This window comes from Euprymna scolopes, chromosome 6 (assembly GCF_053919585.1).
Source record: "Euprymna scolopes isolate OS-2025 chromosome 6, ASM5391958v1, whole genome shotgun sequence".
Taxonomy (NCBI): Eukaryota; Metazoa; Mollusca; class Cephalopoda; order Sepiida; family Sepiolidae; genus Euprymna; species Euprymna scolopes.
In genome coordinates, this window is record NC_136487.1 from 89,166,407 (window position 1) to 89,185,521 (window position 19,115).

At 34.7% G+C, this 19,115-nt stretch overlaps 1 protein-coding gene across 2 annotated transcripts in view; it reads left to right on the forward strand.

Annotated features, from left to right (window-relative positions):
* LOC145278322 (protocadherin gamma-A10-like) overlaps positions 1-19,115 on the forward strand; it is a 182,395-nt gene that overhangs the window by 112,171 nt on the left and 51,109 nt on the right. For both annotated transcript variants that reach the window (XM_080130611.1, XM_080130612.1), the window contains exons 9-13: positions 3,552-3,689; positions 5,840-5,944; positions 8,386-8,490; positions 9,116-9,256; positions 16,845-16,949. In XM_080130611.1, coding sequence (XP_079986737.1) covers positions 3,552-3,689; positions 5,840-5,944; positions 8,386-8,490; positions 9,116-9,256; positions 16,845-16,949 — 594 coding nt within the window. The remainder of the gene's footprint in view (positions 1-3,551; positions 3,690-5,839; positions 5,945-8,385; positions 8,491-9,115; positions 9,257-16,844; positions 16,950-19,115) is intronic.

Sequence of the window (19,115 nt, forward strand, 5' to 3'; positions counted from 1 at the left end):
CATATATATATATAAACTAACATAAAACATTTAAGCTAGGTTTAAGAAAGGCCAGGACGCTCCCTACTAAAATAGCACACACAAAGGAACGGGTGAACCGGAGGTCAGCTGAGCCTTCGTCCTGTAAGTGCCTGCTCATTGGCTGATTAGGAAGGGTGCGGTAGAAAATAGAAAGTTGATTGGCTAACTAAAAACTCAATAGAAGGTGCGTATATAAAAACGCGAGACAACCAAAAAATCCTCGCATAAGCCTGATGAATCCTAGCGTGGATGAAACGCGGAATATTCTATGTAGCTTAATCGTCATATATATTTTATAACTTACTATATATATATATATATATATATATATATATATATATATATATATATATATATATATATTGTAATGATAAAGATGGAGAGGGAAAAAGAAACGAAAGTAAAGCGTAATAAATAAATGAATAAATGAATAAATATCTGCGAGTAGTGACCCCTCTTTCTCCTTCTCCAAATCAAACGTAGACCCCTATCAAGCACGCCCTTCTTTCACACACGACATCGCTAACAACAAGAATCCTACCAAGACCTCCGCCCTCCCCCACACATAACAGCGCTAGCAACGAGAACTCCACTACTACCTTTAACACCCTGCCCTTTTCTTCCCATTCGTTCACTCTTCTCTCTCTCACTGTGTAAAACCCGATGCGACAGGAAGTAGTAGCAGCAATAAAAAAGAGGAAGGGAGAGGAGAAAAATGTTTAAGCGGGAGAAACGAAATAACCCGGTCTTTTTTGGGGTCGACACGACGAGGGAGCGGATGGAAAATTTCCTCGCGCCGCCATGCCAAAAAACAATGGGAGGAACCAGTGACCAGATATGAGGAACGAATCATCCCCGTATTATTTCGAAGATAAAATGAAGGACTTTCTTTTGATGTCTAACTCATATTCCCATAAATGCGACTAAAATAAACCTAATGTTTAACCGTTGAAAAAACAAAAAACAAAACAAAGTCGACACGGAAATGACATCCACATGAAATAATGTAAAATGACGCACAACGCGCGCAAGACAATGTCAACGAATTTGAAAGGGACTGTAGAAGGCAGTATATCGGTGTTCATGGACTTTTAAAAATAATATTAAAAAAGCAAGCAAGAAAGAAGCTAAGCTAACCATGCAATTTATTTTATCGGCAGTTAAGTACCCCATTTCTAATATCCCATCTCTCAAACCCAACCCCTGCCTCCATTCATGTTCATTTTTTTTCTCCGGATTGTTATTCCAGAACGACATTCATGTCAATTTTTTAATTCCTTTTTTTTCGTTTGATTTCATAATTTTTTATTGCTTATTTTCTCGTTTATTCACCGTCACTCCAACCCATTGAGGTATTGCATTAAATTTCAATCATGTTTAATAAAGCCCTTATGATATTCTATCCACGTGTTGTAAATATTGCTTTGCGTTTGAATTGTTCAAGGTTAAATGAGTCATTCATGATTTTTAAATAACGTGTCATTCTAGGGCGCAAATCTGCACCCAACGCACTTTAGATAGTTTTCATTTCTTTTTATTCTGTGTTACGAGAACGGAGGGTGAAGCGCCATTTTACAGTCGAAGATTCTAACCAGGAGTGATCACCTTGACTTAGCTTCTCCCAGCCGTAACAATATATATATATATATATATATATATGGTATCCCAATAAATGGATACACTCTTCAAATGTCTATAAAATCAACATTTATTATGATAAAGAAAAGTTTCATGCATCAAAATACTGTGAACAAATGCAGACACCAGTTAATTGTCGAAAGTGTTCAATTATATTGGCCATTGTAGTCCAGGAACAGCTGACAACGCTCGATGATGTAATCCAAAACATTCCTTATCAGTTCAGTTGGGATGCTGCCATTTCTCTTTCAATGGCTGCTTTCAACTCTGTCATAATCGCAGATTTTTGGCGTGAACTTTGTGTTTAAAATGCCTCCCCACTCTCCAAAATATCAATGGATCTGCTGATCGTGGATAGTACTCGATACTTACTCTTCGTCCTATACATCTGTTTGGTAGATGACGATAAAGATAGGCTGTTACGTCATAATGATTGTGGCGATGTGGTCCATCCTACTGGAATTACCATTCTTTATTCTTAAACATCTCTTGCAAACGTTGGATAGCCTATTCGTGTAGCAAGTTGAGATAATTTAAACGTTTATTGAGACTCACTCTCTCTCTCTCTCTCTCTCTCTCTCTCTCTCTCTCTCTCTCTCTCTCTCTCTCTCTATATATATATATATATATATATATATATATATATATATATATACTTGCAGGGAAACCGAACGTTGCTTGGGATTGAATGAGAATCATCGAATATTCCACACTTCAAATATTTTTATTGTCATCGAAATCGATTTTCCAATCGCTCGTCGTATCCACAGTAGCTTAATATTGAGTCTTAAATACATTCAGTCTATATTGCACTATAGAGAATCTACTGTTGATTTTATCAAATTATTTTTTATACAATAGCTTGAATTAAGGTTCAAAAAGCAAGTCAAGTATGATAGTTCAATTGTGCTCTAAACAGAAATAGTCATTTGGAACACATCCCTGTATTATAAAGAATCTACTGTTTATTCTTTACGCTGACCCCTTCTGCTTGTGGTGTGACAAAACCTATGAAATGCACGTGATATTAGGCTATATGAGGGTGTACACTTTGATGCAAATCAAACTGTTCTTTTTCAATAAATATTTTTCGTGTGTCTTATCGGAGACATTCTAATACAAAACCTAAGAACACCCTTAGACACATAAAACCCATTCATGTGAAACTTCCAAAAAATCGACCCAGCCGTTTCGGAGTCCGTAGGAACGAACTCACAGACACACATAAATACACACATAGACAAAGTGCCTTTTATATATTATTAGAGGTATGGGCGAATGAAGCGGCCCTACTGTTTTAATAACTTCGGCGACCATGGCTCTATACTTTGGAGAGCCATGATAATCTCGGGAAGATAAGTAAAGACGGTAATTTCCCGTTGCTTTCCGTCTTGGTTCTGGGGTGTATCCCCGCCCCCGTGAGTTAAACGGGCGCCCAGATACCAATCTGAAAATTTCTACGACTCAGCGCGGTACATATAGCGCATAGCCTTCCCAAAAGGTTACCCATCTGGTACTGGTCAGGCTCATTGTTCATTGGTGTGTCAACGTGTATGTAAGTAAAAATAACATAATATGTATGTAACATATAATGTTGCAAAACATTACGAATACGAATAACATTATACATGAATAATACCAAACTCTAATTTGTTTAAAAAAGCAAACACATTTTAGGCATAGAAATAGTCATATATTTCGGTTATATACCCAATGTTGCTCGATATCATGAATAATGTATTTAAAAAAAAATCACGTTGTATTCAAGTAATCGTGAGGCGTTTTGAAGATGGCTGAAAACAACTTCCGCATTTATTGGTTTAGATGATAATTTTAATATTTCAATTTAAAAAGCGACATGTTTTTTTTATTTGCGCTGTTTCTATTTTCAGCACAAATTGGGCTGCTCTCAATTCATCATTCATCAGCAAAACTCTCCCGACCGGGCCATGTGGGTTGGTCGACTCATCCTTCAAAGACCTATTGACTCAGAGGAAAATGTCGAATTCAAATTGAAACTGGTTGCTACTGTAAGTAATAATCCCCTCCTACCATTTCTTATTAACTGTATTTTTTGCCTATTTAACCGAAAAATAAGTCTAAGAATACAATAGATGAATATATACAGGGCATATACATGTATCTGCTGCATAAACTACCAAATACTGCTCCGACCGGTGAGAGCCGCAATTCAATCATTATATCAGGGAGGCCTCAACTCACTATAAAGTGTTTGCCCATAAAAAATAAATAAAAAAATAAAACACAAATCAATTGTTTAAGTAAAAAAAAAAAAAAAAAATAGGAGGCTTTACTTGTGGAACGACATTCGTACATTATGATGGAATTTAATTTCGTAAGGAAATTAATAGGGGTTTCGCTCTCTTTTTACTCCAAATGCTAATTATGTCTTCACGATCTGAAAAAAAAAATTACTTCAATAGAACGCTATGCAATACTAATATGAAAGCAATACTAACCAATAGTTAATTATTGAGATTCCATTTTCAAAGCAATATACAAGTTAGTTAATCAGAGATTCATCGATTGCACGGATAAACTCAGTATATAAGGAAACTGAAATTTAATTTTAACATGAAATTATGGCTTTAATGTTACTGTCAGTGTGTCATCCGATTTTATGAATAGAAATATTCTGTTTTCAGATGTAAATTTGTGTATGGAAGCGATCCAAATGGAACAACGCTTCTGGACACTGGTGATAGATCGTTTCTTCTTGGTTGTACCCGAATAATGTCAAGGAGTATTGAGAATTCATCGCTATTATCCTTCTCCCATGAAGGTCCCGCAGGATAAAGAATATCTGGTCTATTCGGATATCTATATCCTACCTTGGATGTTCTTGGTTTTCGAGCCAAGATCAAAAACCTAATCTTTAGCCCCTTAGCTAGCCGAGTGAGTGCTCCATCTCTCCCGACGAGGAAGCCTCCAAGATCCCCACCCACTCCTAACTGCAATTTTTCTTTTCGCCCCTCCCCCTAAATTTCACTCATCTTGGAGAGAAAGAATCAATCACTGACATCCCCCCCCAAATTTTTCTTTTCTCCATTTCGGCCCATCTCGAGAATACTCCCACCCAGAGACTGTTCCGCAGGAGCTTAGGTTCCTTTACAAACCGAAGTGGAACGGACTAACCACCTTTGTATTTTCCCCGCCCTCGACACAAATGAATTATTATATCATTATTGTTATTTTTTGTTTTTACACGACAATAAAAATGTTTTAAACAATTGGGTTCTAAGTAGGACGTACCCCAGTACGAAAGGGTGAACGCGGTATTATGGCGGTGGAAGAAACTTTTGTTTTCTGGAGTGACAAGGATGACCAACGACCTCCATTTTCCCTCTTTTGAGTTGGCCTTGTGCTTAAGCTTTTTGCTCATGTTGAACTTATATTGCATTTTTTAGCCTGAATTGAATACATGATTTAATATCTCAAAGTGTAGTATCTGTTCTAATTCTGCACTTAAGTAATTCGTCCTTGGTCAATGTAGGGGAAACCCTTCATATCGAGGCAATTACTATTTATTTGGACACTGCCAGAGTGCTCCCTTTTTGGGGGAGCTGGTTTTCCCTCACATCAAAAAACGACCTTATTTTCGCGGGGAAACAAATAAATACCATCTTTTCTTCAGATGCTGCACTTCAATTTCTTGTTATCTCTTAGTAGAGGAGAAATCCTTCACGAGACAATTTTTATTTTTGTTCCTTTTCTCCACGTTAAAAAACGACCCTGGTGTCTAAATCTGTCCCATGGGGAGCATTATAAATAGGATCTATATCATATCTTAAAAGGTAGAGTAAAAACTAATATATTTTATGCTTTGTATAATCTCGTTTAATATTCGTTCTGGTGATGGATATGTTGGGGATATATGTTTAATACATTTAATATATGTTTAATACATAAACTGTGAAATAACCTATCTTCTAACATAGGTAATATTTTAATTCATCGAAGCTTTTAAATAGTTTAAAATTTTCTTTGAATGATGATTGCCCTTATCGATGTCGTTGTCATCTATGAAGTCAGCTATACTGTTTTTAGATGGATTCGATTTCTTGTGGTTATTTATACACTATTTGGAAACGGTATGGATCCGAAATTGCCACCTTTATATGTTATTTGCCATATTGATATCGCAACTCTTTTATTATAGGATGGTAGATACACCACCAACAAAATCATCACAATTCCCATTGAGGACTTGAACGACAACAAACCGGTCTTCATCGGCTTAAAATCAGTCATCACAGTATCGGAGGTAAGACTGAATCTTCTGACTTATCATTTCCTTGATTGAACACGAATGTCCTTTTGAAAGGAAGTGTCGTATTCTTGCATAATAATAATAAGTTGGAGTTTTTGTTCTTTTCTAAAAATGTTACACAACGAGGGCCGTGTTTGAAACGAAAACTTTGAGTTACTCTTTTAATGGTTAGAAGTGACATCAGATGGAAGTCGCGAAGCCACGTGACTCCCGCGTTGTGATTTCCTATCTTTTGGCTGGCGAAACATTAAGTAGGAAAGACATGTCCGTATGCAGTTCATAACGGGGGGGGGGTCGCGTACAGTGTAACTTGGTGTAGTGTGAGCAGTTATCTATCTATCTATCTATCTATCTATCTATCTATCTATCTATCTCTATTTCTCATACGCTTACGAAAGTTATTCGTCTTCTGATGTGGTCTTCTGTGACAATTTTTTTTGCTCACTTTTTAAATAACCCGTTTTCTAAACTAATATCAGTGCCAAGTGAATTTGTGTTCACAGACAAGCAAACACCCGGAGGTTGACATCGATGGACACAAGTGTATAAGGGTTTATAAGGAGCAATTTTTTTTATGGGCGATGAACTTTAAAATGAAATAAATCACAGAAATGTTCTTTTTTGTGTTTTTTAATATTCACCAATGGGAGTTTAAATTCAAATAACAAATATTTTCTATGTAAGGTGTACATTTTTATTTAGTTGACCCAAAAACTCCATTCGGTTTTTATAGAAAGGAGAACCCTGACATTAAGTTAAGAAACATAACCCAGTATATGCAATTCATTTTCCACGCTCGATTTAGAAATCTTGAGACTGTCTGTGATTTGTCTTGTTGTCAAAGGGCAATCATGTTCAACTATGACTTTCACTTCGTCACTGTGCATCATTTTTGGTCAACCAGAGCGTAGAGCATCTTTTACTGCAAAATTTCCTTTTCGGAATCAAGCAAACCATTTCTGGCACATCTGTTCAAGATTTTCTCAATACAAACGACAAATCTTTATTCAGTTTTGTGTTAGCTTTACTCTGTAGTAAAAAAAGCATAAGATGCCAGTTGCGTTCTATTTGATCTTCTATTTCAAGGCCTGAAATAAAAGTAAAAATAGAAGAACTCTACCACTCAGAGGCTTACTACACATTGACGTCAACATATATGTAATACGAGGGACGTTAAAAAAGTAATGTCTTTTATTTTTCATTCCGCCCGAATGGATCAGAAGAAATTGCATACTGCATTTCTATGATGACTGAGCTTATGCATTCATGACCTGAAAGTTTCATCTCTCTGTTGCAGATATTGACAACCCCTGTCATAGACTGCGTCAGAAGCAGAGGTGCGTCATTGAATTATTCGCAAAAGTGCATTGAGAATGGTGGTGACTATGTAGACGAATAAATTCTGGAGCACAATAGATCGCCCGTTTTCGGAATTCTTAAAACTTTCTTGAGTTAAAAACATTTCGGAGGCTTTGCTTTTGGAACGACCTTTGTATGAGAAAGCGCACTCCGGACGTCCATGCACAGCCATCGTTCATAGCCGACAAAAAATGCATTAGGAAGGGTGGTGTAGAAAAATCAATTCTCGACCACAAAGGACAGTTTGTTATAATGGTATCACTCCCGTCTTCGTAGCTCTTCAACTTTTGAGTTAAAAACAAATAAGTGACTTTATTTTTTAAACGAGCTTCGTAGATGAGGAATTGTTTAATATTGTATGTTTGAAGATTTCTATGGCTCGAAACGCTCCCCTAAACCGTATCATGAACTTCACCAACAATGCAATGGTTTTAATGGTCCCCTGACAAAAGGAGGGTGGACCTGTAAATTCACTCTTGTTCGTTCGTCCGTTCGTCTGTTCGCATTTTTCTCAATAACTATGCCTTGGAATTTTTAAAAATTTTGCACCAACATTAAGCATGATATGAGTAAAAAAGTAACAGAACGGATTTTCCGGGGAAACTCCTAGGGGCGCATTTCGAGTTAAAATAGCTAAAGTTTACACGTTTGTTTATATTAAAAAAAAATTGATGCCTTGGACTTTTATAAAACTTTCTGAAAACTTGTAACTGATTTCTATATAATTTTGTTTGATTACGCTTCGTGATAACTCTTGGGTGTTCCCCAGGGACTCTTTTAGGGCTAATAAAAATACTCCATTTTTGGTCTATTTTACTATATTTACCCAAAATTTTCTGTGTATGTATATTTAGCAGTTTTGCATGGTGCAGAACTCAACTTTATGTATGTTAAGGCCCAAAACTATACCAATTGTTCATTTTGACGTCCCCAGGGGACTTTCGGGGTTTAATAGGGGGCAAATGCTGAACATAGTCATTTTTTTATGCCTCGTTCACTGTGCACTGACGGGGGACCATGCATGCTTCACTTGCTTTTCATTTCACTCAGAAGATCTAATTTTATCTTTACATCAGGACAAGCCAATCAACTCGGTGATTCTAAGTGGCATTACAGTGAATGACGCCGACAAAGGCAGCGGGTATTTGGAGGTCAAATGTGACATGAGCATTTCGAAAGCCGTAAGTAAAAGAAAAAAAAAATTAAGAATAAAGTTTGCTTTATGGCACCCACTTTTAATAGTAATATATATATATATATATATATATATATATATATATATATATATATATATATATATATATATATGTATATATATATAACTATTTAATATTATTTGTTTTGCATTTTGTACTGCCAAAAACGAAAGTTTTATGTTGAGACAAAAATCGAAACCCTAACACTAACATAAACCTGCACCTAAACAGACAAACAGATAGAAATGCAAATAATTGCACCTAAAGAGATAACAAGCGATTGGAAGAATACTCGTTCCTATACTGTCGTCGTCGTCGTCGTCAACAACAACAACAACAACAACAACAACAACAACAACAACATTTTGATATTATCAGAAATTGTAATATCTTAATACTTTTATGAGGAAAATGTACTCTCATGGCAAGAGTTAATTATTCTCTTACAATCACCGCATTAAGTTTGCTCTAAAAAAATTACACTAGTCTTAATATTATTGTATGGTTCCTCAGTAGTGTTGATCAAACACCACCTCCCTTATATATATTATGTGTACATTGCATTTATTATTATCTAAATAAAATAATGTTCTGTTTTTATGTCCACCAGGCAATGGAAGCTTGTGAAACCTTTGGTATTGAACAGACATCACAGAGCGACAGTAGCCATTGGGAAGGCAACATTGTCCTCCGACAAAAAATCGATTACGAATCAGCCAAGAAGGCGTACGTCATTCACCTCCTTGCAACGGTTTGTTCTTTTTTCAAACGATTGTCTCATTTGTATTTATCATATTGTTAATTACGAAAATCTTATGTTATTTCTCAAATTTGGTGAAAGTCTCCAGAAATCTTAAAAAAAAACAAAACAAAACAAAAAAAAACGCAAAGGAAAAGGTTGAGGTTTCGAATCCAGTATGTGGTTTACATTCAAACATGTGATCGACCTATTGATCATAACGTTAACCTTAATCCTAACAAACTAATCCTAATCCCAACCGTAAAAACCTTGATTCTAACTCAACTCTCAGATTAGGGTTATAGTTAATTAGGAATAAGGTTAATCGGTAGATCACATATTAGAAGAACACTGGATAAACTGAGTGCACAAACACGAAATCAACAAACATACGATAATTGTTAAAAGCAAGTTTAAGTGTTTTTTCTTAAAACCAATCAAACAGTGAGCCGCCTCCTACCTTTCTTTCGTTTTCTTCTACAAGATTTGTCTCAAAAATAAAGTCTAACCTATTCTTACTTTCGAAAAGTTGAAGAGCTACGAAGACGGGTGTGGCACCATTAAAACGAGCCATCGTTTGCGTTTCAGAATGAATTTTTCTACATATACTCAATGCATTTTTGCAAGCGATGAACAATGGCTGTACATGGATATCCTGAGAGCACTTTTCCCATACGACAGTCGTTCGAAAGTTAAGACTCCGATTTTTAACCCAAGAAGTTGAACAGCTACAAAGACGGGAGTGATACCATTAAAACGGGCGACCTTTTGTGCTCCAGAATTTATTTTTCTACATAGTCACCACCATTCTTAATGCACTGTTGTGAGGAATTCAAGGAGGCATCCCTGCTTCTGACGCACATAGATGACATTGGTTGCTTTCTTAGAATCCCACACCGCCAATATCTGCGATAGAGAGATACATTTTCTAGGCCATGAATGTATAAAGTAATTTATCATCACATTCGTGAATTACTTTTGGAACGCCTCTCGCATTTAATAAAATGAATTGAAATGTATAAAACGCCAAATTTTCATATTAACGCGAGAAAACTAAAAATAAAAAAAGTATTCTTTTCAAACTTTCAGAGAGAGGGTTGGTTGGTTCGTGTTTATTGCGCCAGTCCTGCTGATAGTAAAATAATCTCTTAATGAAACCGGCCATCACATTTAAAAGTTTATTTCATTTGTGTATCTTATTTTAAACATCCGAGTGTACAAAGTTGTGAAGCTTTAAAATGTGATCAGAATTGTAAACATTCACATCCTGAAACATTTCATCGTAAAACATTGAAATAGATTTGGAAATCGGTTGGGATGGTTTTGTGATTATCATATGAAAACCGGTTTGAATCAGTTTTATGAAAGTTTCGGTTCACTTCAGGTTACTGCATCATTGTCATATCAATATAGTTTGTTATTATTATTGGTTCAGATTTGAACCTTAGAATTCACCTTTGTCCATTCGTTCCCAAAATAACTCAATAACTACTCATTACATTTTTATAAAATTTTGCATGAAGTTACAACTACACAAGGGAGGAAATGCGACATTCTCGGATTTTTGATAAAAATTCTGGCTGTATTACAAGGGGGTCAAAAGAGGTCAAAAAGGCAAAAAATATCACTTTTCGGGATATGTCGGGATTTTGCTGAAAATTACCCAAAAGCAAGATCGCATGGATATACACCTGGAAACGTAATAGTTGACCCTGGGAAAATTCTGGTTGCTTTTCCAGGGGGTAAAAACGGGTCAAAATGGCCCCAAAAAGAGCACATTCCGGGACATAGAATCTTTCCCGACCATTAGATTTTGCTGGAAATTACTCAAAAGCAAGACCAAATGGATATACAACTGGGAACATAATATTTGACTCTGGGAAAATTTTGGGGTTTGAGCCCCAGGGTGTTTTAGGGGTGAAAAACACACCTTTTGGGGCTAATTTTTATTTTTCTCCTAAAATTCAAGGCATCAGTCGGGCGACCAGATAGTTTTTGGCTTGTTATTATTATTATTATTATTATTATTATTATTATTATTGTTGTTGTTATTATTATTGTTGTTATTATTGTTACTATTATTATTGTCATTATTATTATTATTATTATTATTATTATTATTATTATTATTATTATTATTATTATTATTATCTATACTTATACAAGACGCTTTGTGTGTGTGTCTGTGTTTGTATGAGTTCTTTCACTATGAATACGAAACGACAGCGCCGATTAAAAAAAAAAATCACATAAAATGTGCACTATGTGTCTGGACCGATTCTTAGATAGATTTTGTATCAGAATGCCCCTGATAATTATCAGAAATCGATAATCAGAAAAAATCCCACTAAAGAAGTAACAGTCCGATCTTGACCTAAGTTAGCACCCCTATATAGCCTAACTTCAGAAGTGCATTTGAGAAGCTTTATCACTGCACAAGCGGAAGGGCCGGGCTTATAAAACCAACAGTAGGTTCTTTGATAAGACAGGAGCGCATTCAAAATTAATGTTTCTGTTTAGAGCACAATAGAACCATGATACTTGATTTTTCTATTTTAAACTTTCATTCAAGTCATTATATATAATTACTTTATAAAATCAACAGTAGGCTCTTTTCAGTGTAAAGTAGATTACAAGTCATTGCAGACTAAATCATTGCGGGAGGCATAAGAAGCTGCATCGCGGTGGGTCCCCGACTAGAGCAGACAATCAATCAATTTGATTGAAAAATGGGCAATTTAATCGATATCGATGACAATAAATATATAGGAGTGTAGAACATTCGTTGATTCGCATTCAATCTCGGGTTATGTCGGGTCTAGTAATTAATAAGATGATTATTATAATTACCATTTGCATTAATACAATTATTGCTATTATTATTTTGATTATTATTAATAAAAGTATTGTTATTGTTATTATTATTATTATCAATTAATATTAATAAAATGTTATTATCATTAATATTAATAAAATGTTATTATCAATTAATATTAATAAAATGTTATTATCATTAATATTAATAAAATGTAAACAAAAAAATAATTAACAAAAAATGAATCTTGCTAAACGTGAAACTAAAATAATATTTCTCGGTATTAAGGCTCGGATCAGAGTATAGAATCAGTTCTATCCAAATATATTACACTAATATCGTGGGGTCTGCGCTAGCGTCGCATGTCCAAAGAAAATAAATATTTCAAAAAATTCCTATAAGGATATAACTGTGGAATTTCCACGGAGCCTAATAATCTCTATAACAATATGCTGAGCCATTCCATGTTCGTACGTACGTTATCACCTTTCAGATACATTGTAAAAATGAGATGGTCTGCTCTGCAAAGATGATGGTTAGTGATTAGTCCTATCTCGCTTGGGTATAATATTTCAAGTTTACCCATTTTTAAATTAATTGTTCCCAAATCAAATTATGCTGTCCTATTTACTAAAACAGTACAATCTATTATATAAATCTCACCTGTCTATTTAAATTTATGTATGTATGTATGTATGTATGTATGTATGTATGTATGCCTAAAACCTTCAACAGAGGCGACGGATTTTCACGAGATCAGTATCGTTTTGAAGATCGACCCTTCGGACGAAAAATATCTAAAAATAGCTAAAAACACTAATTCCTTCATCCTCAATCGAGCACTTTTCTACAAGAAGAGGTCGAATTGTTCGCCGATATTTTCGAAAGTCAGCCCCTCTTTTCGATCGACTAGCACTTCTGGTTTGGCGATGGACGTAACAGCAAAGACGTCACATTTTTCCACGTTCTTTTCCTCCTTCACGGTGTAGGTTCGAACCTGCCTGCCTAATACCAACCTTTTTTTTTTCTGCTCAACACACACCTCTAAACACCCGGGTAACACCGGGCATCCAGGCTAGTTTTAAATAAAGTCATCTAAAAAGGTGACATTCATTTTATTTCTTTTTATTTATGTAAAAAATACTTAGCTTACAATGACAATTATGTTATAGAAAAAGAGTCATTTTTTCATAATAGTATTATTAACTTTGAGAGACATTTATTTAAACACAATATTATTATTAATGACTCCTCCTCCTCTTCTTTTTCTTCTTCTTACTACTACTACTACTACTACTACTACTACTACTACTACTACTACTACTACTGACAAGTCTTTAATTAAATGTATAAACCGTTTTGATAGTTGCAGAGAGGTAATATATACCTGCTACCTTGTGTAGTATTCGCCCTGACCTGGCATCCGACTTTCACTGAAAAATAAATTCCACACATCATTCCCAGTTGCATGTGTTTCCCAGTCACGATAGATTACATGCGGCGCTCAATATTTCCAAATGGTTACTCATCTGGCTCAACAACCAGGCTCAACGTGTTTATGCCGAATAGAAACTAATATACAGTTTAATAACCAAAAGTTATGTGCAGCTTACTTCCCATAATTATATTTCTATATCACTACTAATATATTGAACACGCCCGATAAATATATATATCATGTTATAATATAACTATGCATAAACTATCAATATATATATATATATATATATATATATATATATATATATATATATATATATATATGCAACTATGTCTGCGTATGTGTGAGTTCGTTCCTTATAGACTCCAAAACGGCTGAACAGATTTTCTTTAAAATTTACAGCACTTTAGTGTATAAGTCTGGGAGTGATCTTAGTCAAGTTTTGCTTCAGAATATCCCCAATAATTACCGATAATCGAACCAGTTATTTTATTTTATCTATCATCAGTAAAGCCATTTTTCCATGTCGTCGCTTAGCAACAATGATAGAACAACGGGCTGTGAAAATTCTACTGAGGCTAAATTTATAGCATGTTTTTTTTTTGTTTTTTTTTCCATGTTGTGGTCTGTAGGTTTTGAGTTCGCACGTAAATTTCTTAATTTTTTTTCATTAACCGCAAAGAATTTTATAAGACTTGAAAATTTACGTTTTTTTTCTTTTTTTTTTTGCATGACATGGTCTGTAGGTTCAAATCCTGCATGTAAATTTCTTAATGTTTTTTTTTCGTTAACTGGAAAAAAGTTTATATAAAATGATTTTATAAAATAAACAGTAACTTCTCTAGAGTGCAATGTAGAATAACATATATTTTGGACTAAGTTACTGCATGGAGGCATGTGAAACTTCCTCCCGGGCGATTTCACGGATTTCCATGACAATAAAAATATAGGAGTGTGAAATATTCGTTAATCATCATTCAATCTCGGGCAACGTTAGGTCTCCATGCTAGCATTCAAGTATTCAATCCCGTGCAATGAGGGGTCTCCCTGTTTATATATATATATATATATATATATATATATATATATATATTTATATATATATATATATATATACTGTCAGGGAGACCCAACGTTGCCCGGGATTGAATGATGATCAACAAATGTTTCACAACCCCATATTTTTATTGTCATCGAAATCGGTGAAAATCGCCCGTTTTTCAATCAAATTGATATTGATTGCCTACTCTAGTTAGGACCTCTGGCGGTGTACCGAAAGGAAACTACACATACCTCTCTGCAGTGACTTAGTCCACAATACATTATAGTCTGCATTGCACTGTAGAGAACCTACTGTTGATTTTATAAAATTATTTTTGAATTAAAGTTTAAAATGCAAAAGTCAAGTATCATGCTTCAATTGTGTTCCAAACAGAAACATAAAATTCGAACGTTCCCCTGTCATATCAAAAAACCTACTATTGATTTTATATACTCGATTTTACTGCTTGTGTGATGATAATGGCTTGAATTTAATTTTAAGATGCAAAAAAAAAAAAAAAATCAAATATGGTGAAATTGTGTTTTAAACAGAAACATTCAATTCAAAAGCACCGTTGTTTTATAAAAGAACCTACCGTTTATTTCATATGTCGAGCCTTTCGACTTGTGCGGTAATAAAACTTCTCAAAATAACTTGTGATGTTAGGCTGCGTAAAGTGTCAACTTTAGTAAAAATCGCCTGTTCCTTCTTCTATCGGATTATTTTGATAATCGATGATCGATACTTATCGATGACATTCCGAAAAAACCCCATCTAAGAACACTGCCAGGCACATCAAGTACCTTTGCATGAAATTTCATAAATTCGGCCCAGCCGTTTTCGAGTCCATAGGGAAGGAATTCACACACAGAAAAAGTTTCTTTTATATATTAGTATTACAGACACACACACGCACACGCACATATATATTTAGCAAAAATGGTAACTTCTAAAAACCTGAAGAAAGTGCTCAATATTATTGCAGAACAAATATATTTTTTATTACCGTTTTATCTGTTTAGTTACACATGTTTCGATTACCGAATCGTATCAACGATCCAGTAACTTCATCAGGTTTTTCTGTTAAAGTCTGATGAAGTTACTGGGTCAGTGATGCGATTCGATAACCGAAACATGTGTAACTAAGCAGATAAAACGGTAATATATATATATATATATATATATCTGTAAATATTAGAAAACGAGTATATATATATGTGTAAAGAGTATATATATATATATATATATATATATATATATATATATATATATATATATATATATATATATATATATATATATATATATACTCTTTCTAATATTTATATATATTTTTTATCCGGGCTTTACTCACGTATTAAGCACTTTTGAAAAAATATTGGTTTTTAGTTAATGTTTCAAATATATTTATTTATTATTTGAACTATATATATATATATATATATATATATATATATATATATATATATATATATGTGTGTGTGTGTGTGTGTGTGTGTGTGTGTGTGTGTGTGTGTGACTTACATTTGTAATTCTCCGCCTGGTGAGTAAAAAATAATCTAAGGTTTAACCAAAAGAAGAAATCTGTATACTTTTATAAAAAGACTCGTACAAAAAAGTTGTAGAACCCTTAAAAAAATATTGTATTGATGTACTAGAAAAAAAAATAAAATCATGGCACCAAAAGAATATTGTAGAACTTAAAACACGAAAGAAAGCAAATAACAAAAACAAAATAGGCACAAACATACATGCACACGTACATACCTTCACTATCTCTCTCTGTATATGTATGTATGTATGTATACATACGTACATATTCCGCTAAAAATATACATATAGAAAAGGAACGACTCTATTGAAGTTAGTTTAAAACATTGTATATATTGTATAAAGTATTGGATTATATTGTATTCGTAGGGCAATGAAACGGATAGTACTGAAATCCTAGGGAGACTTGAACCCATGGAATTATAGGCAAAAATCTACAACCCCTTCTGCACTTTAACCATATTTGGAATAAATGAACGTCCGTCAGTGCCTGACTTGTCTAACATGTTTCAGTCATGAATGTTAGCGGGAGGGATAGAAAAACGTAGAGAAAGAAGGAAAGAGAAATTTCAAAGGGGGGAAAAATGTTACCCATATTTTTATTAACCTTTTTTGTTTTGTTTTTCATGGACCCGGGCAACACCAGGTATCCCTGCTAGTCAGTATTACCAGAAACTTCTTTTAACGGACACATTAATTTGTCAGCTTCATCGATCTATTTTGTATGCATTATTGTCTTCTTTTTTTTCAGGATGGTACCTACAATGCCAGACGCAACATCTCGCTCATTATATCCGACACCAATGACCACGAGCCCAAGTTCACCCAATTGAAGACTGCGTTGACTGTCTCAGAGGTAAACATCCTCATTTACTTTTCAATTTAACACTTTCTTGATCCGACCGTCTCCATTGAAATGCCAAATGATAATTTAAATAAAGAAAATTACTTGTTTCGAGAGTGTTTTTTTATGAGGATTGGTCATTTGTGTTATTTGGATTAGTCAAGCTATTGTTTTATAGCAGATATAATAGGGTCGTTCGAAAATTAAATCCTCCCAATTTTGAACTAAAAAAAGTTGAAAAGTTATGAATACTAGAGTGATATAATAAAACGAGCGACTCTTTCTGTTCCAGAATTTATTTTTTTCTACATAGTCACCACCATTCTGAATACACTTTTTGTCAGCGAGGAACAAGGTTGTGCAAGGGCGTCCGGAGCGTACTTTGTCATAGAAGGTCATTCCAAAAGTAAAGTTTTCTGTGTTTTTTAAACTAAAAAGTTGAAAAGTTACGAAGACGGGAGTAGTACCAAAAAACCAACAGACCTTTTGTGCCCCAGTATTTATTTTTCTACAAAGCCTCAAAACACTTTCGCCAAGAATTTAATAACGCATCTCTGTTGCTGACGATCGTCCATGACGGGGTTGCTTTCTTAGAGTCCCACACCGTCAACATTTGCAACAGACATATGAAACTTTCAGGTCATTAATGCATAAGTTCAGTCATTATGCAATTCATAATCTCTTCTGATTCATTCGCATGGAATAAAAAAATAGGAGGCATTACTTTTGGAATGCCATTAATATTTGTGTAACGTTATACACTTACACATGCTTTAACATGTAGACCCAACACATTGTAGACTCCGTCTCAAATGAGACCAAGACAAGAAACAGGAAAGAAATTCAACTCGCTATTTCAGGTTTTTAGAAAATACTTTTATTCCTCATTCTACTGCCACGCGTGACTTCACCCACGTCTTTAACGTGATTATGATCATCTCGAACTTGATCCTTGGTCTGCGCATACGGTTTTTTATTTATATCTTTTTATTTTCTTCCTCGCCGTGACGTCACTTCACACACGGTTCGACATTTGCATACAACCGCTATACGCGCGCCCGCGCTCTGTTACATTTGTATTAGTCGGGTTATTGTTTTATGGTAGATATAGATTAGCAATGTCTCTTCTGTAAAAATAAAAAGGAGCTCTGAGGAACAAAAGGGATAACCACCTACTTGGTTTCGAAGTCGATTTTGTACTTTGTCAAGGCAAAGAAGAGTGCCCAAGGTCACACTCTCACATATGTAACCGTAGTACTCCATCTTGGAATGTATCTGACTCTTATAAAGATTGATTACTAAATTTCCGGTATCTTCTAGACAAACGTAAAATCTTATTGTTATCTTTCTACGATAATTCATTGATTAAAACAGAAAATGTCCTCCATCTTTAATCATAAACACTGCGGCCATGTATAAACTGAGAACATTTACTAACTCGTATAACCCTGACTAAATAGTATTCGCGGCCCAAATAAAATCTCTTCAGTAACCCACAGTAACGGGTAGAAATATATACGTTAACAAATGTAAACGGTCAATTGGAAAGGAAAATGATATTCCCAACTTCTTTACTAACCCAGTGTTTGAAAGGTAAATGAGAACTTTAGTGGAATATTAAAATATCTATGCATCTCATATAAAGATCAAGTGTTAGCCACAGGAATTGGGGCCTCTTGATTTCTGAAGTAAAATGAAACAAAAAAATAAAAGAAAAAAAAGAAGCTAATCTTAATTCTAATATAATCCTAACTGGCAGCCGCACGGACATAGGTTAAGTGGTGAAAAGATTAGTTAATCGCCATCAAAGCTACAATGGTTGTGCCAATTAGAATCATTTTACTTTATATAATCCTAATTAGCAGCCACTTGAACTTAAAATTAATGGTACTATTTCAGTTCGATGCCTCCGTTCAGTCTCGAAAGACAAAGGATACCCCCTACAGGGCAGTTGCGTATGTAATTGTGTGGCAAGAGTTGCGCAATCTCAAGCCACACTTCTTCTGAATGGGCACTGTTTGAGTCCAGTGGGAAGAAGTCCAGGACGACTGGAAACAATGCTGAGTTAAGCAGAGAGGACATGCAGCACCTGGTAGTCCCAAATGGTCACCCATCTGGTACTGGTTAGGCTCATCGTTGTTTAACTGCGATGATCTGACGGGAACCGGTGTGTCAACG